The 25,465-nt window shown below is 48.4% G+C and overlaps 1 protein-coding gene across 2 annotated transcripts in view; it reads left to right on the forward strand.

Annotated features, from left to right (window-relative positions):
- Nucleotides 1-1,814: 1,814 nt before the first annotated feature.
- NAV2 (neuron navigator 2) overlaps nucleotides 1,815-25,465 on the forward strand; it is a 196,266-nt gene continuing 172,615 nt past the window's right edge. For both annotated transcript variants that reach the window (XM_064163051.1, XM_064163052.1), the window contains exon 1: nucleotides 1,815-2,977. In XM_064163051.1, the coding sequence (XP_064019121.1) occupies nucleotides 2,720-2,977 (258 nt within the window). In that variant the 5' untranslated portion in view covers nucleotides 1,815-2,719. The remainder of the gene's footprint in view (nucleotides 2,978-25,465) is intronic.

The following is a 25,465-nucleotide window of genomic DNA, read 5'->3' on the forward strand; positions in this document are numbered from 1 at the left end:
AGTTCCCTGAGGTCCTTCTTGATCTGAGTAGCCCAGAATTGGATACAGTACTCCTGATGCATCCTTACCAGGGCAGAGTAAAGGCAGAAAAGAACCTCTCTGGACCTACTGACCACAGCCCTCCTAATCCATGCCACAATGCTCTTGGCCACGAGAGCATGTTGCCAGTTTATGGGCCCTTGCCTCTGCGTTGCTCTCCAACAGGTAGGTTCACATTCAGCCTTGGCAAAACAGCTATTAGGAGCCTGGACTGAGTGTGTTCAGAAGACATCATCTTCTCTTCAGTGGGCAGCACTGCACACCAAGAAATAGTTTCCTGTTCCCTCCTGTAACTGTGGAGTACTCCACCATCATCACAGGATCAGATCCAATAACTCTTACAGGAGCAAAGAAAAGAATCTTTTAATGTTGCTGGCGTGAGCTGTGTGTCAGTTCTGGTGCCCTGTAACCTAGCTGGCTTTCCAGGACGAAAACAACAACAGAAACTGGCGAGTTTGGTGCGCTGGGATCGGTGGCCTGAACCTCATAAAACGTGTAAGTGAAGAACAGAACATAAAGCTGTCAATTAGATCATCTAATAGCTTTTAAACATTGCTGTATTTTATTACAGACCTAAAATTAGCCTTGTTTTCAGACTTGGAGCTTTTACAAGTGTTTCATTCTTCAGCCCAATGCTCTTCTAGCTAGCAAGGCTGGGGTTTCAGTGCTGAACAATGGAGATGGTATTGCAGCATTGGACACATTTCTGCTCCCATGACTGCCAGTCCTTTCATAAAGTAGATCTGACTTTCTCCGTCAAGCAGTTAGGCTTTGAAATCTCCTACACAGTTGTGTTTGAACTGACACCGTGTTGGTGCTGTTATGGGGGTAAACACCAGAAGATCTGTCTCATATGGAGGGATAGAGATGTGCACTTTCCAGTTTGACATCAGTGCATGATGAGACTAGGGCTGAAAGCAGGCACTATCACCAACCACAGAAATTAGCCTCTTCAAGTTGGTACCAGTGAATTGCCAGTTCTGCCACTTACTTTGTAACCCTGGGTAAGTCATTTAAGATGACATCCACAGGGGGATCTGGCCTGAAGGTCTCCTCTGCTTTCTGTTATCTAACATGCTATCCTAACCCTGCTACCTAATCCTGAAGACACCTGCAATCCAGAACGGTATCTTAGAAGTCTGCCCCTTAGAAGTCTGAAGGCATCTCCTAGTGCTTGAGCTTCCATGCTGGTAACTCTAGAGATTGTGTCCCGGATGGAGCTCCTTGGGCAGAGCCAGGGGCATGTGCAGCTCCGCGGTGGGTAATGCTTAGCAGGAAAGAGGCTCTAACGGATCATGGCATCTGCAGAGCAGCGTGAGGAGGAAGCTGTGACTCGGAAGGCTTCTCAAAGCCAAGGGTGGCCGTAACCGGGCTGGTTACTCACTGCTTACTCACATTCCGGTTGATGCTGGCAGCGGGAGTTTTCCCGAACAGCAGCGAACAATGAGTCATCTCCAGGTGTTTTTATTTGAAAACGCTTTTGTTTGGTTTGATTTGGTTTAAATTTCAAGCAGCAGCCAGCACTGACCTTCCCCCCCCTCACCCCCTCTTCCCCGTACAGCTCCCTGATCCTCGCTGCCACCCCCGAGGGCCCCGCGGTGCAGCCCCGATCCCGGCTCGCCGCCGCTCCTCCCCCTGCGGAGGCAAGCCTTTTCTTTCACTTTATTTATTTATTTCCTTTTTTAATTCATGCTTGGAGCAGGCAGGACCAATCCGAGGGCCGCCCTGCCTGCACTCTACCGGCAAAGCAGCCGCCGCCTCCCGCCCGGGCCGCCCCCATCACCCCGCCCCGGGCTGCCCGGGAGAGGAGCGGGATGCGCCGGGCGGGAACCCGCCGCTCCAACTGCCGGAGGGGGAAAATGAGGTGGCTGCTGGTTTCCCTTCCGTCTGACAGCTGAACGATTATTATTGTTTTAGGTTGTTTTTCCTCCAGGTTTTCACGGTCAGCACTGGGGGAGCCGGGAATTTTTGTGGCCGCTAGCAGGTTTTTGTTTAAATTTGCTGTCAGTGGACGTTTCTCCTTCAGCTCCAGCATCGTTGTCCTGTTCACAGCTATTAAGGCTTAAGAAGCTTGATTCGCTAAGGCTCGTATCCAAGGGCATCAGTCATTAACACACTGAGCTACATCTGCTTCTTGGCTAAGACTGAAGAAAGACATCTTAAGCTGGAAATCCTGCTCACTCGCTCGCTCTCTAGTGCATGCGGAAGGGGAAGCATATGCAGCAGCAGGTTCCTTTTTTTTTTTCCCTTCCAAAAGGCTGCCTCACTTCGGAGATGCAGTGACAAGATAATGGAGTGAAAGTCTTCCGTTTTCAGGGAAGAACGTTACAGCAATCGGCCAGAGAAAGGAAGGAGCAAGTTAACAGCAGAAATAGGAAGGAGGACAGTGGTGAAAAACTGAAAATAGAATTAGAGGAAACAGGTGGAAGGCTGGCATAAAGGCAGGAGATCCTCGAGACTGAAGTGGTCTGTGCTGGTGTGCTTTTGTTCTGTTATTTTATTTTTTTTATTATCATTTTTATTGCTGCTTTTCTTGCCTAAGCTGGTTTTGGAGATCCCTGCAGTGAACGAGACTTTTAGTGTAGAGCAGCTTCCCCAACGTGTCTTTTTTCTCTTCCTGCCTGCTGTCTCTGCTGTTGCTGCTGCTGACAGAAACGTGTTAGGAAAGCAGAAAGAGAAGATGCCAGCCATCCTGGTAGCCTCCAAAATGAAATCGGGACTACCTAAACCCGTACACAGCGCTGCTCCGATCCTGCACGTCCCAACGGCCAGGGCCATCCCACAGCCCTGTTACCTGAAGTTTGGCAACAAGGTGGAGGTGACGAAGCCATTGTATTCCAGCCAGATTCCTCTCAAATCTCCTAATGGACAAGAAAACACAGGAGATGGACTCCCACCAAGGAAGAGTAGCTCGGTAGAAAATGGATTTGACACTCAGGTTAGAAGGTGCCAAGTGCTGGGGAGGTGCACTGAGGATTTATCCCTACAGTGAATGTGTGCGGCAGGCTGGCTGATGAGGGAGGTCACTGGTGGGAGCTGCAGTGAGGAGGGTGGTGGTGCGTGCAGTAAAACATCCCACCACTGCAGACAGATGTTATGTTCTGCACGGCGGCATGTGTGACCGAGGGGGGATCCTGTGATTTGTGCCAGCATGAGGGAGCTGGTGCTGGGGTGGTGAGGGATGGTGCTGTGCGTGCTCTTGGGCTGCGTTCCCTTCTCTGTCGCCTTTGCTTGAGTTTGGGGGACTTAGAGAAGGGAGGGCGTAGAGATGTTGTTTGTGGGGTGTGTTCTTTTTGTTCCTTCTGCAGGTGCTGATTGTGGTGTCTGCGTTGTGTGCCTGGGCTGGGATGAGATTGCTGGCTCCCGCAGATGCGTTTTGTGTTCGGTCATGTACTGTGCCGGAGCAGTGAACGTTTGGTAGTTGTAGTGGTGTGGGGAGTGAATGGGAGGCAGTGCCTGGTGCTAAATCGCAGTGTGCGTGCTGGATTCCATGGGTCCTGCAGGGAATGAGTACTGCGGTGCAGCGGTCTGGCTGAGTGCTCTGGGTGCATGGCATCACAAACGCAGCTCATCAGACACAGGCGGTTTTTTTGGACTTCCCTTTCGTGTTGGTCGATTTGTAACCCATTTTCATACGTGCCGCTTCCTCCGTGGGGAAGGAGCTTCAGCTCCTTTCGTGGCTGTCGGCTCGGCGCTGCCCGCAGCACGGCTGGCGCTGCCCGCAGCACGGCTGGCGCTGCCCCGTGTGCTGGCTGCGGCGAGCGGCCCCCGCGCCGCGTGTGAGCGTACTACGGGCTGGGGTGCCGCAAGCAGCAGCGTTCATTGGCGCTACGCGAGGATGGCTCCGTAGCAGCCTGGTGCCCTTTGGCAACCGCCGTGTACACTGCGAGCTGCTTCTGCCGAGGTCTGAGCCCAGCAGAAGGCGATGCCGCTGTACTGCTGGCACAGGGACATCACGGCAGACACTGATCCTGTCTTCTGCTCTTTCCTTCCTCAGGGAATCATGGGTGGTGCCTGTGCTCTAGATTCCGAAATCTGTGGCCTCGTAACCCTATTCTCTTAGAGCGAGTGTGACTACTGGCTGGGCAGGTCTGGCCCCGTGCCCCGGGTTTTAGGACGCGCTGCACTTTCGCTGCTGAAGGCAGGGTGACGTATGGGGCTGCTCAGGCCAGGCAGCTGCGACTGCAGCAGCTCCGGAGGCACTGGGAGCAGGAAAAGGAGACAGACAAGTCTTGGTGGCAGGGTGGTGGCAGCAGGCAGTCTGACCTGTGCATCACATCTTGTTCTTAAGGGAGAAACAAGTACTTCTTTCCCCCTATGTTGGAGTCTGTCCTTGTGATTGTGAAATGTCAGCAGTGCCTCATTCAGTGCTGCCCTCTCTCTCAGACACGTCTTGGTTTCACACAGAGATTCTGTATTCCTGTGAAGGTGGTTCTTATTTACAAATGCTTTCAAATTTTAGAGTGTATTATAATCAGAGCTCCTGCCCAGTGGGAGCTGCTTGCAGCAGTAGAGGGAATCCTATGGTGGATTTAACCCTTACATGCATGGGGAATAAACCCTAGGGTTTTTTTTTATGCCATGATGATGAAAAGGTCTTCATGCTAACTTGTTATATTTAATCAGGGAATGATTTTGGTCAGAGGAATTTTAGGTCCTTTTGCACTGTGAATGATGTCAGCAGCAGGAGAAATCCTAAGCTTTGTCACTCTCAGTAACCCCATATGGGTAGCAGTCTTAGTACATGCTCAGCACCTTTTAAGGTGTGAAGCAGTGAGGTTTGTTTTACTGTCCATTATCTTGAGTAAACACAGTCCTTTTTTGTTATTCTTATTGATCCAGCTTTGATCCCTCTGCCCACATAAGCAGGCAGGGTTTTGCCATTCAAGGTAGCAATTTGGAAGGTTGGTTATATCAGAAGGGAGAATTTTCCAGATTGGTTGAATCAAGGGCACTGTTCTTTTTCCATGGTCCCTCCCAGGGAAGGAGGAGCAGGATGGATTGACAGCAGGCAGATAGTATGGCAGCAGCTGACATGTTTTCATCTTGGAAAACCTTCAGCTGTGTTCAGGTGCAGAAGCTGTTTCTGGTAATAAGCCTAGTAAGGTTTAGTGGTACATGCTGTAGTAGAGCCACATGTACCAGGGGAGGTGTTGGCTGGATATTAGGAGGGACTTCTTCCCAGGGAGAGTGATTGACATTGGAATGGGCTGCCCAGGGAGGTGGTGGAGTCACCATCCCTGGAGGTGTTCAAGAAAAGCCTGGCTGAGGCACTTAGTGCCATGGTCTGGTTGATTGGCTAGGGCTGGGTGCTAGGTTGGGCTGGATGATTTTGGAGGTCTCTTCCAACCTGCTTGATTCTATGAAATGTCTCAGGAACCCTAGCCATGTCCTGTGGCACTGATCACTTGCTCCCCTGGATGTTTCATCTTAAGCACCAAGGCAGCCCTTTCCACTTCACTGTGCAGGCACTGCTGTCTCCTCTGATGGAGCGAAATTACTTCCTTATGGTGACATTATGAATTTAGATCCACAAGTTGGGGCAGTACTTAGTGTTTTGACGCCTGTTGTTTATAGGTCTTGGTCCCTGCATGCAGCTTGCAGCCCATGGAGGAAGGACATAATATCCTCTTGTGTGGGTGGAGAGAGAGTTAAGAGGTTGTGACACTTGAATCCAGTAAACCCCAAAGAAATAGAATGACCAAAATCTATTAAACTTGTGCTTTATTCCTTGCTGAAGCTGAGCTTGGAATTTGCAGTCCCAAACCATCTCTTTGAGTTGGAGGTAGAAGCTATTTCTATCAGCCCCCAAGGTGCTATCAGGACACTTCCAACACAAGTGGCTTTTGTTCAGTGTGTAGTGGGTAGAGCATTCAGTCAGAGTGGGCTATCTGAGTTCAGCTTCTGTGTCAACACCAGGGAATTTGAACTCCTATCATATCTCTGAAGGGTTTCATAACCAGCAAGCCACAGGATGTTCTGGGAGTATTTTAGGAGTTGCTGTTAATCCTGTTGCAATTGGTCCTCTTTGCACTACACAGTACAAAACTGAGTCCTTGTGCAGAACAAAGACAGGGAGCAGCTTAACCTCACATTTAGGACATCAGCTTAATGGGAGAGAGATGAAACTGGGAGCCATCAGAAGCATACAGATGGAGTGCTTTGGAGTGGGGGTCTACATGGCTTTTTCTTTTCCGTGGTGGTGTGTATGGACTTGCACTTTGACCTTGTGTGTGCCTTTTCTCCTGTACTTTACTGATTACTCTGGAGAGGAGATTGTCTTGAGTGCATAGACCAGAAGTTGCTCCCAGTGTGAAGATCCGTGGTCGTCTTATGCTGGTTTAGAATGCTACAAGCCAGTTGCACAGCCCTGCTGGATTCATGAGATCTATTGTTGCCAGCTGGTACCTTCCCTGACCCTGATTCTTCATAGAGCATGGGCACTGAAGGTGGTGTTCATTAAGGTCATCTTTCAGTGACAGCTGAAAGTCAAGGTGTGTGCCACTTGAGGAATGTGCTAGTGGAGAAAACTCCTCAATATCTTGATTATTTGTTGTTCTTGGTATGGTTTTACACGTGTAAGCTGAGCTGTACAGGAGATGTTGTGCCTAGAGACTGTTTAAGGGCAATGTGTTATTTAAAATGCTGTGCTACATATAAAAGCATCCTTCAGAAGATTTCAGAGGCACTTGCCAAAGGGAGGTCTGAGGATTTTAGCATCCAGCTCTCCGCAAATGCTACATGGAAATCTTAGGTTGATGAATCATGGCAGCATCATTCCTGTTTATTGTCACTGATATGCACCCTCCATTCATTTTTCCATATTAAATGCCCTCTGTTGTCCACAACAGTATCTTGCTGTTGCACTGCTGCTTGTGTTGTCTGCTTTGAAAACACCCCCAGCAAATCACAGCAGTGTGTAGAGAGCACTGTTTTGGAAATATTTAACTTTGTTACCAGAGAGACTTCCCTGGAGTAGATAGCACAGACAGAGATCTCTCCTAGACAGCATGGGATTTACTAGTTCTGAGTCCTGGGTATTGGGCTACTAAATTCACACTCATCATTGCAGACAGAAGTCAATGCCCATTAGAAGTCCGTGGGCAGGGCAGAACTGCTTGTGCAGGCTGCAAGAGGGAAGGTGCCCTTCCAGGAGCAGTCTCTTGCCATGTTCTTGTGAACTGAAACTCCTATCGTATCACTGCTGCCAAAGCTCAGGGAGGCTTTCAGTCAGGTGTGCTCTAGCTGCTTACAGATCACTTAAATAGGTTGCTCCAGTACTTTTCCACACTTGGAAGCTGGGCTGATGTCAACTGTTTGACAAGCCATGTATGACTTGAGATCTGTCAGAGACTGGCTAGCCCTCGCTGCCCTCCTCCTGTGCCATCAGCAATCCAAACCAAGCCATGCAGTTCAGATATTTGTAATTACTTTCCTGTGTTTTAATTAACTTTATCAGAAGCAATTTAGAACTCTGTGTCACTCCCTTGCTAATGTGAAGCTTCACAGAGAGAAAGATTTTAAAAGCACATTGGAGAGGAATTCTGCCTTCTCTTCTCACATGCGTTAGCATGTGACTGGGCTCCACGGTTCTGCTGCAGAACCAACTTGCAGAAGGGAGAGCAATCAAGCAAGTCTTTGTCTGGGCCCCATTTCAGTCAGATGAACATCAGCTGGTTTCAGTGCCATTGTGTGAGCGCCATCAGTGGTGTAAAATTTGGTCTTGCTACCACTGCTGAACTAATTAAAAGGGAAATTGTGAGGAGCATGGTCAGTAATAATGATAACTTAACCATAACAGATAGCTTTTTGCAATGGTGGGAGAAACCAGAGGAGGTCACCTTTAGGATGTGTACAAAGAAGATGTTTTCCTTGAAGAGATCATTCTGTGCTCCACAACCTCCCTGGAGGTGTTCAAGGCCAGGTTGGATGAGGCCTTGAGTGCCCTGTTCTAGTGGGAGGTGTCCCTGCCTATGGCAGGGGGTTGGAACTGGCTGAGCTTTGAGGTCCCTTCCAACCTAAACCATTCTGTGCTATTGAACTGCCTGAGATGGGATTTCCAGAGATAGTTCTGGTGGAGCTAATCATGCTGCTGTTGAATTCACTCAGCTTTCTGCAGTCCCCAGCAGTGTTTTTGAAGCACTCCTTCAATGTGACCTTTTTTCCTGCTTCCAATGTAATTTATTTTTTCTGCTATGTCTCTGATCTCTGCTAATAGGTAACATCCAAATTTTAATGTGCTTAACCTTAGAGCACTCTTTAGAGGCAGGGATATTGTTCTTGTTTTATCAATGAAAAGCTAAAGCACAAAGAAACTTCCCCAAGGTCAGGAAGTCTGCAGAGCTATAGAAAATTACTTCTAGTCCCCTGACTATTAGATAATCTTTCTCCTTTGCTGCTACTTGTTAATCAGTTCAAAATGCTCCTGCATATGGCGTCCATGTGTTCTCCCCTGCCTTTGAAAGTGTTACTGACTCTGTGAAATGCTGTTTTGTCAGGGAAGGCTCTCATTGCCTTTGTCTTTGTTTCACCAAGTAAGTTTTGTCACCTTCTGCTCTGACACTTGATGTACAGCAGCACCCAAGCAGGACACTTTGGTCCAGCTGTCTCCTACCTAGGAATGGGTTCGTTAATTGCTCTTCTTGCTGTCTTTCTCCATACCTCCCTGGCTGCACTGGTGAAAGTCTTTGCTAGCTTTTAAGTCTTCCTTCTTGTCTTTCCACGGTTGGTCTGTCTGTCTGTCTAGTGTCTTCCACAGAAATTCCCTTTCTTGATGTATGTTTTTTTAGGTTCTGTTAGGAGCCTCTGCTGGAGGCTTGTGTGAACTGAAATTGGCTTCATCTGAGAAGCAGTAAATCTCTCTACCTCTGTGACTGCCACCTGATACATCTCAATTCCATAGAATCATCATAGAATGGTTTAGGTTGGAAGAGACCTTAGAGATCATCCACTCCAACCTCACTGTCATGGGCAGGGACACCTCTCAGACTAGTGCAGGCTACTCAAGGACCTATCCAACCTATCCATGAACATCTCCAGGGAGGGGCATCCACAACCTCTCCAGACAATCCATTCCAGTCTTGTCACCCTCTTAGTGAAGAATTTGTTCCCAAGATCCAATCTAAGCATATACTACTGCCATTGATATCCAGTGGAAGAAATTAAGGAGCATTTGAAATCAGTCACTCAACCCAGCAAGTTTTGTTTGAGTCTCCCAAACTTGCCACACAGAACAAATATTGTAAGAGCTGTTTGAGGAGAGAGCTTTTTGAGTAAAATGATAGTTGGGCCTTTCATAGAAGGCTTTGTGTTCTGTTGTTCTCTTTTCCCTTCTGACATTCTTCTTATTCAAGATCTGGGGCTAGACTTTCTATTTGTATTAACAAGGCCAAGTGCAGGGTTCTACACTTTGGGCAAACAACTCCAAGCAGTGCTACAGGCTGGGGACAAAGTGGCTGGAGAGCAGCCAGGCAGAAAGAGACCTGGTGTTGGTAGACAGTGGACTGAACATGAGCCAGCAGTGTGCCCAGATGGCCAAGAAAGCCAATGGCATTCTGGCCTGGCTCAGGAGCAGTGTGGCCAGCAGGACAAGGCAGGTTATTCTTCACACATCTGGAGTACTGTGTCCAGTTCTGGGCTCCTCAATTCAAGAGGTGCTGAAAGGTGTCCACAGGAGGGCGACAAAGCTGGTGAGGGGCCTGGAGCACAGCCCTGTGAGGAGAGGCTGAGGGAGCTGGGGGGGTGCAGCCTGCAGCAGAGGAGGCTCAGGGCAGAGCTCATTGCTGTCTGCAGCTACCTGAAGGGAGGCTGTAGCCAGGTGGGGTTGGGCTCTGCTGCCAGGCAAGCAACAACAGAACAAGGGGACACAGTCTCAAGTTGTGCTGGTGGAGGCACAGGCTGGATGTTAGGAGGAAGTTCTTCTCCAAGAGAGTGGTTGGCACTGGAATGGGCTGCCCAGGGAGATGGTGGAGTTGTTGTCCCTGAAGGTGCTCAAGAAAAGCCTGGCTGGGGCACTTAGTGCCATGGTCTGGTTAATTGTCTAGGGCTGGTTGATAGATGGCAGTGGATGATCTTGGAGGTCTCTTCCAACCTGGTTGATTTTATGGTTTCAGAGAAATAGAAATATAAAATTGAATCCATTAATTGATTATCCCTCCCATCCTCCCAGCAAAGTGTAGAATCTACCAAACTCAGATTGCTTCTCCTGAGAAGTTTACCTGGCTAAAAATAAACTTGCTGAGTATTATTTTTAGAAGCATTTCTATCTGAAGTATCTGAGTGGTCAGATTTGCTGTGTATTATTAGGCATGATCTGTTGGTACATTTTGTAACAGGAAGTTGCTGGTTTTCCATTCACCAAGAGCTGGAGCCCACTCAGACGCTTGGCACTTGCTTCTCTGCCTCTAATTTTATCTGTAAATTGTTTTTTTCTGAACTAGTTTGTGGAAACATTCTCAGTTTCTTGAGTTTTACAAAGCATAGGCACGGAAATAGCTGCTAAAACTTAAAACAAATAAACAGGCTATTAAAAATAATTCAGAGGGGAGGTCACCTCTTATTTTAAAGCAGGCTGAGATCCCAGGCTTTATTCTGATTCCACCTATTTCTCTTTGCTCCTGACATTATTTTTAGGTGCATTATCCTTGGGATTATTTTTCATTTCACTTTTGGGTTGTTGGTGTGGGAAAACAATACCAAAAAGAAAACAAAAGGTGTCTTAGGTCCTGGATTGTGAAATACCCTTTTACCAGGAGGTTTTCCCCACATGCATCGAATCATGGAGTGGTTTGGATTGGAAGGGACCTCCAAAGCTCATCTAGTCCACCCCTTCCCACCTCCACTTGCCAAGGAGTAGAACAAAATGGATGGACTTGAAGAATCACAGAATTATCAAGGTTGGAGGAGACCTCAAGGATCCTCTAGTTCCAACCCCCTTGCCATGGGCAGGGGCATTTCCTGCTGGATCAGGCTGCCTGGAGCTACACTGTGCTGGTTTGAGGGTAACTGGAATATTTTAATGAGAGAAATTAGATGATGGGCTGTGAAAAGGAAACAGTGGTGATGGCTGCTGCACTCATAGGCTTGCTGAGAGGTATAAAAGCAAGGACACAAACAGAGGTAAGAGAGAGTGTGAGAGTCTCTCTCTGTCAGAGTGGGTGTCTGTGGTTTTCTCCCTGGGCTTTTGCTGCTCTGCTGGATTCTGTGATTCTGTGTAACTCAACTAATCATTCTGCTTTTGATCCCCCTTGCCCATCCTCCCAACTCACCTTGTATGTAAGGCAGACTCTGGGATAATGTAGGGGGGTGGAAAGAAGGTGGAAGAGTGGTTGGGAGCCCTCTGATGTCTGGGAGAGCTGTTGTGTTTCTGCAGTACTTTTAACTTGTCTATTTCTGTATATAGCTGCAAAGATTTCTGATATATGGTCAATATCTGCATGTATCTTGTGCTGAGCTGTGAATATAAAGCTTCATTCCTTAACTTCCAGCTGCTTGAGTCTAGCCTGGGTGACTTCATAAGGCGGGGGGGAGGAAACTCCCAAACCATCAGACACATCCAGCCTGGCCTTAAACACCTCCAGGGCTGGGGCTTCCAGCACCTCTGGTGAAATTTCCTGCTGCTGATCTAGCTTGTGTGATGGTGAACATGGCTGCTGGGACTTTTCTTGCACTGATGTATCTTGAAACCTTTTGAGCATTTAGAAGCAAATTCCTTTTTCTGCAGCCATGTCCACTGTTAGCAACTGCAGGTAACTGATTGGGTCCAAGCATTTCTGACAGACTGCATTTGAAAGTCCATGTGGTGGTTTCTCAGGTGAAGACATCCATCACCAAGAAATCATTTCTAACTAGCTTGTACAAGGGGTCTGGCAAATTTGCTTCCTCTGGCAGATAGAGGACTGTCAGGTGTAGCATTGTAGGATCAAGGTGTGTCGTGTCCTGTTGGAGTCAAAAATCATCCTTAATCCAATGCAGCATGAAGAGAAACTCAGTTTGCTTAGAGACATTTAGGCTGAGAATGGTGTCTCTGTGTGTGTGCCAGAGGGGATGAAGAGGACACATCCACCTCCACGGAGGTCAGTGTGCAGCTTTGGCTGGTGGAGACAGTAATCAGGGGATTGGTCTGGTGTGATAAACTTGATTCACTTCTGGATTAATCTCCACCACAAAGAGTCTTGCAGAAGTGTAATTAGTGTGGAACACTTTTTGAAGCATCCTGTGTGTTTTAAGGTCTGGCTCAGGGATGGGTTTTTCTTCTCTTCCTCAGTACCCATGGGTCAGACTGCTTCTCAGGATGGCCATACATGTTCCAGACTTGTCTGTGGCTTGGCTGGGACAGATTATTTTGGGAAGGAGTATTTTTATGTAACTTATTCCTCTGGGATGGGCTCTGGAGCGCACAGGGGTCTGATCTTCCAAGGTAGTGTGCCAAGGAAAGCTGGCAAAAAGCTGCCCGTGGGGCTGGAAAGGAGGCAGCAGCCTCTTATTTATCCCCACACAACCTCACCAGGGCAATTGTAGTGAACTTGCTTTGATTTACAAAACAAAGCCCCTCTCCGCTTTTCAGACGGGCAGAGCAGTGGTTGCCTAGGATCCGTCTCCAGGCGATGGGACACAAACTTTCCTCCGGCAGCAGTGGAGCTTTCCCTTTCGGTTCCCGCTAAGAGGTCGCAGCCCTTCAGCCTTTGGACCTCGGAGGGTTTGGATGGCTTGGAGTGACTTGTGGTGCCCTGGGCGATACCCACCCGTGGCCTGGGGTATCAGGTTGGATTGCAGGGCAGCTATGCTCTATTTTTAAATACAGAATTCACTTCTAGCCTTGTCTTGTTGAGCAGGTTAACTGCCCTTGAAAAAGGAAAGAAATAAAGAGCTTAGCTGATTGAATAGGGCTGGGTGCTAGGCTGGACTGGATGATCCTGCAGGTCTCTTCCAAGCTGGTCCATTCCATTCTATTCTATATTCCATTCCATTCACATACTGCAGTGTTTGTTGACAGCCATAAAGAAAAAACTGATAGAAAAAGAAAGCCAAAGAGGCTAAAAAAGGCAGAGGAAAGAACCTGAAAACAAAGCCACAGCCTGCAAGGCTCCTACATTCCTGCATTGCAGATCCTTCACTCTCCTCTCGCAGTTTCAGATTGGTGCTGGAGCTGAATCTTCTGGCTGCAGTGTGGCCAGGATAAGGTTCGGTGTTCCGTTGCCTCCTGAGCTCTCTGAGGCTCACAGAACAGGGCACTGCGGTGAACAAAGGCAGATACTCACCTCCTGTCCTCACGGTCTGAGGAATGCCTGTTGGTGTGAGGCGTTGTGCTGGGGCTGATGCCAACCTGGGCTCCCCTCCTGCTGCTGTGTCAGCCTGGCTGGGCCTCTGGCCCATCAGATCCACTCAGTGCTTGTGGTGCAGCAGTAAGCAAAGCAAGATGTGAAATGTCAGCATTGCACTGGCAATTCACTGAGTTCTAGAGAATTCTGCAGTGCTTCTTAGCAGCTTCTGTAAATGGGTTTTCGACAGGCTTTGCATGCACTCGGGCACCATTCAGTTGTGTGAACGACACCTGTGGTGGAGGGAGCCTCTTGTAAACCATCTTGTGACTGGCTGCAGCATCACTGGGTGTACCCTCCCTCCTCCTGCCTTCTCTGACGGCAGCTGAGATGGCAGGGCTTGGCTTGGCCACTCCTCGGCGTGGTAAGTGCTGGGCTGCGGCGGCTGGCAGCTCAGCTAATTTGCATGGTTTCAAATGCCAGCTCGGTTTAATGTGGAGCAGCTGGTGTATGCTTAACTCCTTCAGGAGAAAACTTAATACCAGCAGATCGCATTATCCAGGGCTACACTGCACTTACTTATTTATTTCCTGCTCCAGTCTCTCCCCTGCTTCCCAGCCTGCTCCCGGAGATGCTTTGTGTGGCTGGGGGAGGGCTTTGCTCTCTCTTGATATTTCTGTATCTCAGAGAGTTCACGAAGGAAAGAGCTGGTGCTGTTGTGTGACAGATAGGTGCGGTGACATCCTGAGCGCCCACTTACGCTGGCCTTAGCAGATAGGACTCTAAATTAACATGTGACATGGTGAAGGGTGGTGAGATTAGTTGCAAGAGGGACAGGTGTAGAGGCCTGGATTATGTGGATTACTGCATACTCAATTTCTTAGGGTGAAATTTCAAGGTTGGAAGTGGCTAATTCCACAATTAGGGAATTGGGACATGCCATGCCGTTCCTCTGGGTTCTGTGCTGGCTGCCAGAGTCACCCCACGAGGGAAGGCAGAGTTGGAGGATCAAAGAATTCTTTTGCTCCCCTGAAATAATTAGTGCAGCCTCAGTGAGAGGGAGCATAATCTTTTAATACCAACCCTTCTCGAAACTGACCTTGTCACAGGCAGGTTCAGCTCCTCACAGAGGGGCAGATGTGTGACAGTCACTCTTACTGTGTCACAGACGCTGGTGTGGTGCTTCACCCCTTGCCAGAATTCCCTTCCCTTTCCATGGGCGACAGTCCCTGCATGCCAGGGAGCTCTGGGTGTGCCTCTGGGTGAGCTGTGAGATGTTGTGCCCTGGAGCTGGACTTCACAAAGCCAAGGCTTCCTCGAGGTGCTCACCATGGAGCTGCTGCTTCCTCTGGGAATGTTGTATTCTCTCAAGTCACGTCTGTGAGCTGAGTTTTCTCATGAAGTAGCAGTTTCAGGTGGTCAGTGCCGAGGACCATTGTTAGTTAAGCTGGAGAGGAAACATCTCTCTTGGGTTCTTCTGACGTGCAGAAGTCTTTCAGCATTGCATCTGGAAGCTAAGCCTTTCCATTACTCTTTATAAACCTTTGTGTCACATGGTGCCACGCAGTGATTCAGCTGGCATCAATGCTGGTGCACAGGATGTGAGAGTCATAGAGTCAACCAGGTTGGAAGAGACCTCCAAGCTCATCCGCTCCAACCTAGCACCCTGTCCAGTCACCAGACCATGGCACTAAGTGCCTCATTCAGGCTTTGCTTGAACACCTCCAGGCATGGCAACTCCACCACCTCCCTGGGCAGCCCATTCCAATGCCAATCACTCTCTGGTACAAGAGAAGGGACAAGTCTCCTCTAGTGAAAACTGGTGCTTGTCTTTGCTGTGAAAGGGAAACCACTGAGAGGATGACCTCCTGTAGTCGTCTGCTCTGAAGATCACCAAGATGAAGTGCCCTTGGGGATGAAGTGTTCCATGTCGATGTGTAAGCTCATCAGGAGGCCTGCATGCTGTGGAAGATTAGGGCCCTGTACCAAACAACCCAATCACTAGTGGTGTAGTGTGTGCCAGCTGTAACTCAGCTGAACAGCTGAGGCCTTTTGCTGTGCATATGCCAATAGTCTCAGCCACCTGAGGGAAAGGCTGAGATGGTTTCTCTTGGAGGCAGCCAGTGTAGGTAAGCAACACGTATCCAGCTTTTACCTAGGCAGAAAGCATGCTGTGAGGCAGTTCAGGAGCTCCCATTGCAGCTGAGCTAGAACAGGGTGGTTTAGGATAGGTTGTCATGCACCAGGTCATAAGTAACAAGTGATGCCGTTTGTGTCTGTCAAGTCTGACTCCAAGCTTGCAGAGCAAGAGCAAATTGGCCAGCTTTTGCCTTAGGCTGTGTGAGAGAGCTGAGAGCTGGTAACTCCTCCCCAGCCATGCCACTTGGGTGTTTAAGGGTTGTTTGTCTCCTTTCCATATCCAAGGGATAGGTTTACTTACTTTAATGCTTCTCTCTTGGTTAATACAAACTTGCCGGGGTCCAGGCTTGACCTCTAATGCTTTTTATTTCATTCCTTGCTATTTTCCACCACAGGTATTTTTAACTCACTGTTTTTAGGACACTTCCAACTGGTCAAAAGCTTAGGAAAGCCTGTTCCACCCGACTGGTCCTGCTGTGAAAGCTCAAATGAGTGACAGGGCTGGATTTTACGGCACCTTCATTGTAAACTGTGCTTTCCTGCCGGGAAGGGTTTCAGTCCTTCAGAGGCAGGGAGGATGCAGTGGTGAGTGTGAGCCCTCAAGACCCACAGGCCAGCAGCATAGCTTCAGACAGAGTCACCTCATTGTTGCTTGCTGCAGTTTGTCAACAGCGACTGCCTTATCTCGCAGGTGTTCTGCAGAGATAAGCCCATTATAATCCCAAGCAGCTCAGGTAAAGTGATACCTGGAGCCATGGAATTACCTTAAATAGCTAACTCTGTGGCACTTAGCCTTCGTGCTTCTGTGAGCTGCTGTTTTCCTTAGGGATTTCTTTTCTCTGAAGGTACTACTTGAAGCAAAGCAAGAGGTGCTTGGTTCAAAACCCTGCCCACTGATCATTTCTAGGTTTTGATGGAACTTGTGACGAGAGGAGGTGCACCTTTAGCTCTTCCTTAGGAGGGAGGCTTCTCGGCTGTAAGCTGCCACCATTGCTGTCGGCTGTGCCTTCTGTGGACAGCAGTTTGTCCTTCACTGCTGGACGTCGTTTAAAGAGAAGGTGAGACTCCAAGAGCTGCACACACGCCTCCGAGTTAACACGAGGCGCCTGTGGGCTGTGAGTTACCATCTGCTCTCCACTTCCTTGCCATCTGCCCACACGGAGAGCATCACCAGTGGAAAACGGTAGGGTACCCTGCAGTTGTGAAGCCACATAACCACCAGTTACACATCAAGGTCTTGTGAGGTGTGTAATAAACCCCAGCCTTTGACAGCAGTGCTCTGGAGAGGAGCAGAGGAGTGTAAAGAGGGCCTGCAAAAGGGGATTTGAAGCCCTGTGACTCGCATGGCTGAGTGTGGGAGCAGAAGCACGAAGGCTGCAGAGTGCTCCTTCGTAGCCTGTTCCACAGTCAACTGCAAACTCTCTGTGAAGGGTGGAATTATGCTAATGTATGCAGCTCACATTGCTACTGCGGGTTAAAAATAGCTTCTGTTCTGGAGGGCCAGCGCTACCGTGTCGCTGCGCGCCGCAGGTTGACTTTGTGCTTAGCTTTGCAAGGGCTGCCAGTTGGAACACAGAGCAAAACCCTGCTTGTGGGCTCCTTTCATGCGCGGGTCCAGCTGGCTCTTCGGCACCGCCTCGCTGCCCTTCAGGGGGCTGAAAAGGCAGTGTTAGTCCTCTGGCTTAGGAGGGGCACAGAGGTATTAGTGGGGGCTGTGAATAGCTGCAGCGCCCGGCCTGAGGCTGAATGGCCTGGAAGAATAGTTCAGACTAAAGCCTGGTTTGGGTTTCTTGCCATCTCTGGTTTCCTTTTGTGGAGTTTGACGCCTGTCACTCAGGTGTGTGGTGCTTTGGAGTACTCTCAGGAGGCAATCCACTCACCCCCTCACACTGTACACACCCTTGGCTTCAGTGCCTATGGGATGTAAGGACAAAAAGGAGGGGGAGAAAACCCCTTCCATGTACTAGTTGTGATTAAAAGCAATTTTCAAGTTATCATCTCTGAGCTGCATTCCCAATGTGTGGGTGGAAGTGTGAACTAACAGGCACATTGCAGCTGCAGTCAGTGGGTAATTTCAGATTCTGATTTCTCACTTCAAATTCTGAAGGAGCAGGAATGTATCCTGCAGTTAAGTCACAATTTAGCTTTATGAACAAAATTGCAGTCAGTGCTGGAACTGGTTTTAAAGATGAAGGGGACCTGTGACAAAAAGTCCTGTTGTGTAACTTGCATTTGAACAGCTGTTACTCTGAGAGGAAGATGGGAATGGGTTTTGCCTACCTGAGGATAAGTCCTTTGCATCCTGAGGATGGATGTGCTTGGCTTTAGAAGGCTACAATGATGGGTGGGAGCCCAGAAAATAGAATTCCTTCTCTCTCCTTCTCCTCCTTTTGCCAGATCTCCTTTCACAGTCCTGGGATAAGTCTTTTGGTGAAGTGCTAATGCTTCAGTAGTAGACACTGCCTCACATTGTGCAGCTGCTTTCTTCTCTTTCCCTCCCAGTAAGCTAATTCAGCTCTTCCTGATGAAGCTGCGTGGGACTGGCTGCTGTAGCTTACCAGCCTTAAGAATCTGCACACAGGGGCCTCCTGTATCTCCTTTTGACTTCCCAGTGCATCTCCAGAGCAGTGAAAGTCAGTGTGGAACATGTGCCTGGAACAAGTGGGTGGCTTCAGGCAGGAAGGGAAGGGCCCAAGCTCTTGTGCTGTATGGAGCTGGCAGAGGTTTATGGTTTATCACATATATCTGAACTGGTTAATGTCTTTTATGTGAGACAACACACAGGAGAGAGGTTGTCTGTGGTGTTTTGGTAAAACCCCTTCTCTGACTCACCTTGCAGAGACCTGGATGTTCATGGCATGTCTCAGTAGCTGGTGTGGAAAGAGATGGGTATGGATCCAGCTCATTTAACAGAAACATCTTACTAGATTTTTGCCTATCTCATTGTGATTCCCAAAGGCATACTGGAGATGTGCCATCATACATGAATGTACCTAGCAATATATCCTTCCTACAGGTTGGTTTAAAACCCAACACAGATGATGTTTACTAAACTGCCTGTGAGGTTCAGAAACTGTATTGTGGAATGAGGCCAGGTTGCTTTTTGATTTACAGTGTCATAATCCAGTGGGATGCCTGTAGCTATATTTGTGTTTGCACTGGAGTTTCCATATACCAAAGCACCTCTGCCTCTTGATTAAACTTAGTCTTCTTTTACCAACTATTTTATCAGCTCCTAACTTGGAGAGAGAGCTCACTGAAAGCTGAGGAAGGTAAGCACCCTGTCTGATCTGATTTCTGTCCAAATGCAGGTCGTCAGAAAGCATCTTCCTTGCCTGCTGTTCCAGGTACTGTGTGTTTTGGGGCGCATATGCAGCATTTGAATAGTGAGTTAGCAGTGTGTTGTGTGCTATTACCTGAGGGTATGGAGCATCCTTTCCTATGTTCCACAAAGCACAAGCCCTATGAGGAGAGGCTGAGGGAGCTGGGGTTGTTTAGCCTGGAGAAGTCTCAAGGCACACCTCATTGCTCTCTACTACTACCTGAAGGGAGGTTGTGACCAGGCAGGAGTTGGTCTCTTCTCTCAGACAAGCAGCAACAGAACAAGGGGACACAGTCTCAAGTTGTGCTGGGGGAAGTACAGGCTGGATGTTAGGAGGAAGTTGTTGGCAGAGAGAGTGATTGGCATTGGAATGGGCTGCCCAGGGATGTGGAGGAGTCACCGTCCTTGGAGGTGTTGCAGCCAAGCCTGGCTGGGGTACTTAGTGCCATGGTCTGGTTGATTGGGTAGGGCTGGGTGCGAGGTTGGGCTGGATGAGCTTGGAGGTCTCTTCCAACCTGGCTGATTTGATGATTCTGTGAAGTTGCAAACCAGTGACAGCAGAAAATAGTCACCTGCAGGTAATGGCAAATTCAGAGCCACATCCTTCCATCTCTAAAGCAAAACACCCCAAAGAGGGGTATGCTTGCAGGGTTGGCTGCAGTGAGCAGCTATGCCTGGTGCATGGAAAGAGCAGGATTCCCTGGGTTGGAAATGAATGCTCACAGATCCTTAGGATCTACTTAGGTTTGAGCAGACCTTTGAACTCATTCATTAAATAAAAAGAACCCTCACAGCTATTCCCGTTTTTGCACAGCTAGCCTGACGCTGCGTTCAACTACAGCAAATTGGGATGGGGTGGTGGAAAGGTGGAAAAGGACCGGGAGCAGCTGCGGCAGCAGGCAGCTGCTGGAGCGCTTGGCTGGGCTGCTGCTGCCGCCTGCTGGCCAGAGCCCAGCACAACCGGAGCTGCGCTCCGCCGCCGCGCAGGCCTTGCGTGGCACTGCGCCTTGGCGTGGCCAGAGGCACAGCTCTACTACAGGTCCTTCTGTCGACGAGGGGAAGGCAGTGGCTCTCTTTTATGGGCAGCATTTCTTTTGGGGCATAGACGGGGCTGTTTAAAACAAAAATTAGAGTAATTGTTATATAGAATTAGTTTTACATAATATATGTCCTATATGGTGTGTGATTATAAAATGTATGGAATTGTGTTCTGTATAGAATCATATAACAGTTGTATTTTATACATACTTATAATACATGTCATTATATTATATGTGTAATGATTAATATATACTCTCACACACACACACACACATATATATATATATATATATATATAATTGAGCCTATCACAGGATGTTAGGGGTTGGAAGGGACCCAAAAGAGTTTCTTTTGAGCGTCATCAGAGTCTGAAGTTTTAGGGGAGCTGGCTGCAGTGTGTGAAAGGTGGTTGATGTGGGCAGCCCTTTGGAGAAGGAGTCTAAAAGAGTAGCTGAGAGTATCTGCTTCTGGTAGGACCTAAACTGCTGGAGTTGGCACTTGGCAGGGGAAGCTTTCCCTTGCGTGGAGACCCTTTGCCCTGAGTGGAGTGGGTAGTCGTTCAGGTCTATGGTGTTTTAGGTGGGTTGGGTAATGTGTAGCTGCCATTGCTCCTAATTAATCCTTCAAGCTGTGTCAGGCTCAGTCCTAGTGGTTAGCCTCAGCAAGCACCTGATTTCCTTTAGATTGCCAGAAGGCAGGTCTGGCAACCCATGAAATAAGTATGGTTGGTCTTGGGTGATATGAGGCAGGAGCCTCAGAGCATCTGCAGCAGAAACACACTGTGAGTTGGAGGCACATGGAGGCAGAGTTAATGAACGCCTCTGAATCGCTTCAGCAAGGTCCACTGCCAACCAGCCTTGGTTTCTGCAAGTGCTCAGTGTCGCATGTTGCTGAAATCAGTGGCTCGTTATCAGATCATGACTTACTGCACTTAATTGTGCCTTTTGTTGTCCTCTTGTTGCATGGAGTTTTATTGCAAGCCTTCTAGTAGGGGAATGCAGATCAAGTTGGAGCTACCAAGAATAAAAGGAGGTCCCTGTTCAGGGACAAAGCCTCCCTCTGTAGCTTCATCTGAGAATTCTCTGTCTCTACAAGACATCTGCATCTGCTGGAGTACTTCAGAGCTTCCTAATGTTTTCTGGTGAATTGCTGGCATAGGTTACTTGCTGTGAATTTTTCAGGCAGCACTTAGGAGCTAGGGTCATCTTTGTCATGCATGGAAATCTGCTCTGACCTGTGCTAGGGGTCTGACCTAAATGTCTCTTTCCCTCTGCTGCAGCTGCCATGTTACATGCTGCAGAAATCTCTGCTTCAGGGAAATATGTAAATTCACTGGAGTCACTAGCATTGCCTTGGCATTTTGGCTGAGAAGTTCAGTGCATAGCTAAGGTCTTGCAGGATAAAGATCTTTTTAAGAGAGGAAAATAAATAAATATGTGAAGCAGCCCTACTGTCCTTGAGTAATCTTTGGCTTTCCAAAGGTGATCTCCCCCTCTGAACGAAACCTGAAAGGAAAAGATGCTTCCAGCCCTTCTGCTAATAAAGACAGCTTTTGGTGCCAGCTGCTGCAGTCGTGTTTTAGCTGGCATGAGGAGTGTGTAGTGCAGGACATACCCCACAGGACTGGGTACCTTACTTGCTTTGTTTGATTTTTGCTGATGACCTTTTCAAAGAGAGAGGTGCAGATGTAGATGCTGACAGGGACTTTATGAAGGGCCAAGGGAGTTAAAGGAGATAAGCAAACAGAAAATTAGTCTGGTTTGTACCTCGGGGGTGGCCTCATTCTGTACCATCACTATAATGGGTTTATTGACAAGAGGAATGTGTCCAAGCACTTGATGAAGGTGTACTTTTGTCAGCTGCCCTGACTGCATGGTGAGTGGCACCACTCAAATCAATGCAAGCCTTGTCTTAATAATGTCAGACTGGGACAACTTGTTCCACTGGGAGTATTCCTCTTAAGCAGCCAGCCTTCTGGTTTGGGTGTTTGGGTTTATTTACACAGTTGTGGTGAGACCCTCCAAAGGCTCAGGGACCCTCATTCAGACTGAGGGAGCTGGGATTGTTCAGACTGGAGAAGACTCCAGAGAGACCTAACAGCAGCCTGCCAGTACCTGAAGGGGACTACAAGAAGGCTGCAGAGGGACTGTGTGAAAAGGCCTGCAGGGACAGGACGAGGGCAATGGTTTGAAATGAGAGCAGAGCAGATTGAGATTGGATGTTAGGAACAAGTTCTGCACCAGGAAGGTGCTGGAACACTGCAAGAGGTTGCCCAGGGAGGTAGTTGAGGCCACATCCCTGGATATGTTCAAGGTGAGGCTGGAGAAGGCTGTGAGCAACCTGCTCTGGTGGAGGATTTCCTTGCTTGACTGCAGGGGGGGTTGGATGGAGGGGGTTGGAGGTCTCTTCCAACCCAAACCAGTCTATGGAAGTTGTTTGGAGTAGTGTCCACAGACAATTGGAGCACACAGATAATGCTGAGACCCTCCAAAAAGCTGTGTGTGGCCTTCAGCTGGACAGAAAAGCTTTTCTACTCTCTATCAGGACAGGGAACTGGCCTCTTGGAAGTTACTTCATCAATCACATGAAGCCACCTCCTGCGTGAAATACAGGAGAAACTCCTCCGATGAGTTACAAGCTGATACCAAGAGCCTTCCCTTGGCACCTGATGACATTTTGGGTCTGTTCTGCTGTGCTGCTCCTTGACCAGCATTCTTCCAGAGCTAGCAGTATTTCTCAGGAGAACATAGGCTGCTTTTCCTAGCCTGTGCTTACCTCTCCAAATCGTGGTGTTCGGGAGATTGCTTGCGGCTAACGGTTGAAATGGGGACTGTGCACCCCTGAGGACGTGGCACAGTGCCCTGGAGGCTGGGGCATAGGGCCAGGGGAGGGCAGTTTTATGGGGCTAGTAGCAGCTCTCTCCTCTCTCTTGGCTGAGCAGGGCAGGCAAGGGGAACTGTCCAAGGCTGCCCATGCTGACGGCAGCTGCTGACTCTGAACTGCACAATGAGAACCGGGCAGTGCTGAAAGCTTGCAAAGATGATGCTCAGAGAAACACTGAAAACGTAATGGGATGGCCTCGTTTGTCTGCTAACACTGTCCTGGGCCAGCAGCTCACTAGGAGCAAGCCAGGGCATTGGGCCCACTTGCTTAAAGGTGAAGATGCAGGTTTGGAAAGCAGGGATGGAACTTAAATATGAGTAGCACAGCCCCGCCCAGGAGCTCCAGGGGACACTGGGAGTTGTTCTCTGAGATGGAATCAGTTGGGAAGGCTGTGCTTAGGGCACTTGGAACAGGTTGCCAGCTCTCTATATTTGTAGCTGTGTGCATGCATAAGTCAGAATATGAATTTCTGCTCAAATCTACCCTATAGGACATTTTGTTCACAGAATTTTGTGCTCTGGAGTTAGCAACAGCTTCATTTAAGTAAAGAGGAAGATTTGGGTGAGAGGAGCTGATGGGTGCCAGATGTTATCACATGTTACAGGTAGTTAATCAAGGCTCAGAGTAACAACTATCTTTTAATTAAATCTTGGTGTCCATTCTTTCGTGGGACAGGTGTCAGAAGCTGTGGTGAAGGATCCTTTGTTAGTGCTGAGCAGCTTTATCTACAGACTGCAATCTGAATACCTTTTACTCCTTGTGCATCTGACTCAGAGGGGATGGTTAGTTGTGTTGTGTGCCCCCCTCAGGAGACAGCTCAGTCTTAACTGGGGTCTGTGGTTTCTTCTGCCAGTAAGACTTATTGCTGTAGCTTAATTTTTGCTTACACCTCCTCCAGTCTTCCTGAAACTGGTGAGTGATGTGTAGTAGGACACGTGAGTGGTGTGATGTGGGTAAAGGTTGGCAGGGGCAGATCTGTAGCTGGTAGACATCCATGGGGAAGGTAGGAATAGCCTTTGATGATAAAGATTATAATAAATGTGATAATTTGCTCCAAACTCCTCCACAAAACTGTCCACGTGAGTTCTGAATCACTTTGATTTCTTCATTAGTTCATGTCATGATCTCATATTTGCCCTTACTCTGCTCTGACAAATGAAGCAGAGCTTTTTGAACCTTCTCTGATAAGTGTTTTCCAGGCTCTAAGTCATTCCTGTGGCTCTCCTCTGGAGCTCCTCCGAAGACCAACCAACCTGTTGAGCTGTTGTGCACAAGGCAGCATGAAGAGCAGCAGGTGACCAAGCCTATTTGTGTTTGCTAATCACCTGTCCTTGAGTGCCAGGATTTCATTGCCTCTATAGGCACAGCACAGACCCTGGCAGCCTGGTGGCACATCATGGCAGTGAAGCTCTTTCCAGATCAAGCCTTTCAGAGTTCACAGAGAGTCCTTTGCTCTCTTAGTTTGTCTTTGTTCCAAGGTTACACTTGCAGTACTGAAGCACATTCCGTGGCCCTGGGCTGTGATTTTATTCACTTTTACCATTCACTTCCCCCACAGCTTATGTGGCCACCTGCATAACTGTTTTGTGCCCCCTTCTAGGGCTTGCTCAGAAAAAGTAGGGCTGAAAATTATTCCTGCAAAGCACAGTCAAGCTGCTTATTTTCTTAATGCTCATTTCCCATTGATGATGTATTTTTAAACCAGTCAGCTCACTTTCAGCCCAGCTGATGCATTATTCTGGTTTCCAGCCTGTCAGGAGGCATGAAGGCGAGAGCCTCCTCGCGGAACCGCGTCTGCCTTATCGCTTTGCTTAGCTGCTGGGAGCTCAGCAGAAAATACCAGTTGAACAAGACACATTTTCCAGCAAGGGATACTCATGTGTCACAAATAATTCTGTCTGCTTCAGCTGTTGGCTAATTGAGTTTCTCTCCCTCATTTTGTACTTCTGGCTGGGACGGGTGGGAGGCTGATAGCCCAGTGGTTATCGAGGCCATCTCCCTCCCACACTTTGAATGCTGGTACCTGGCACAAGCTGTCTCTCTGTCCTCCAGAACCTGCTGAAAGTCCAGACTGACCGTTTGGGTAGCTCCTTTGTTGGGTCTGCTAACACGTACAAATGCTTGATTCAGAGGCTACTTCTCAGCAGCATTTTGAGAGTTGTTTTCGACTGGGAGTTACTGTTTAGCACCTGTTGGGATTCTGTGAGATCCTCTCCCCTCCTCCATCAGGCACAGCAAAATGTTGTTGTTGACAACTTCAGGAATTTTAACAGGTTTTTAATTTTGTAAATATTTCCATTTGGTTAAACATGAAAAGAAAACTCAAGGCTAAACTGGACCAGAGTAGATTTAAGTTGGGCATAAGGAAGAAGAGAGTGGGAAAATACTTGAACAGGCTGTCTAAGGATGTGGTCGTGGCCCTATTCAAGATGAGACTCCATCTTGAGCTGTCTTGGGCAGCCCCTCTAGTTGGAGGCGTCCCTGCTGATTGCAGGGGGGGTTGGACAAAGATGGTCTTTGATGGGGCCTTCCAAGCCAATGCAGTCTGTGAATCTGTGAGCATTTGCATTAGTAAAAACAAGAATGCAGCTTTCAGCAAACAGGAGATGGTGATGTTTTGAACCAAAATGCATTGCAGAACAGAATGAAACTTCCTAATACTCTGCTCTCCTTTTCCAAACAAATACCATAACGAAGCATTAGGTGATTAAAAAGCAAAAGTAATGGGCAAGCCCACGAGCATGCCTTTGGTTAATGACTGCAGAGAGAGCCGTTGGCACCC

The sequence above is a fragment of the Pogoniulus pusillus genome, chromosome 24 (assembly GCF_015220805.1).
Source record: "Pogoniulus pusillus isolate bPogPus1 chromosome 24, bPogPus1.pri, whole genome shotgun sequence".
In the NCBI taxonomy this organism is placed as follows: Eukaryota; Metazoa; Chordata; class Aves; order Piciformes; family Lybiidae; genus Pogoniulus; species Pogoniulus pusillus.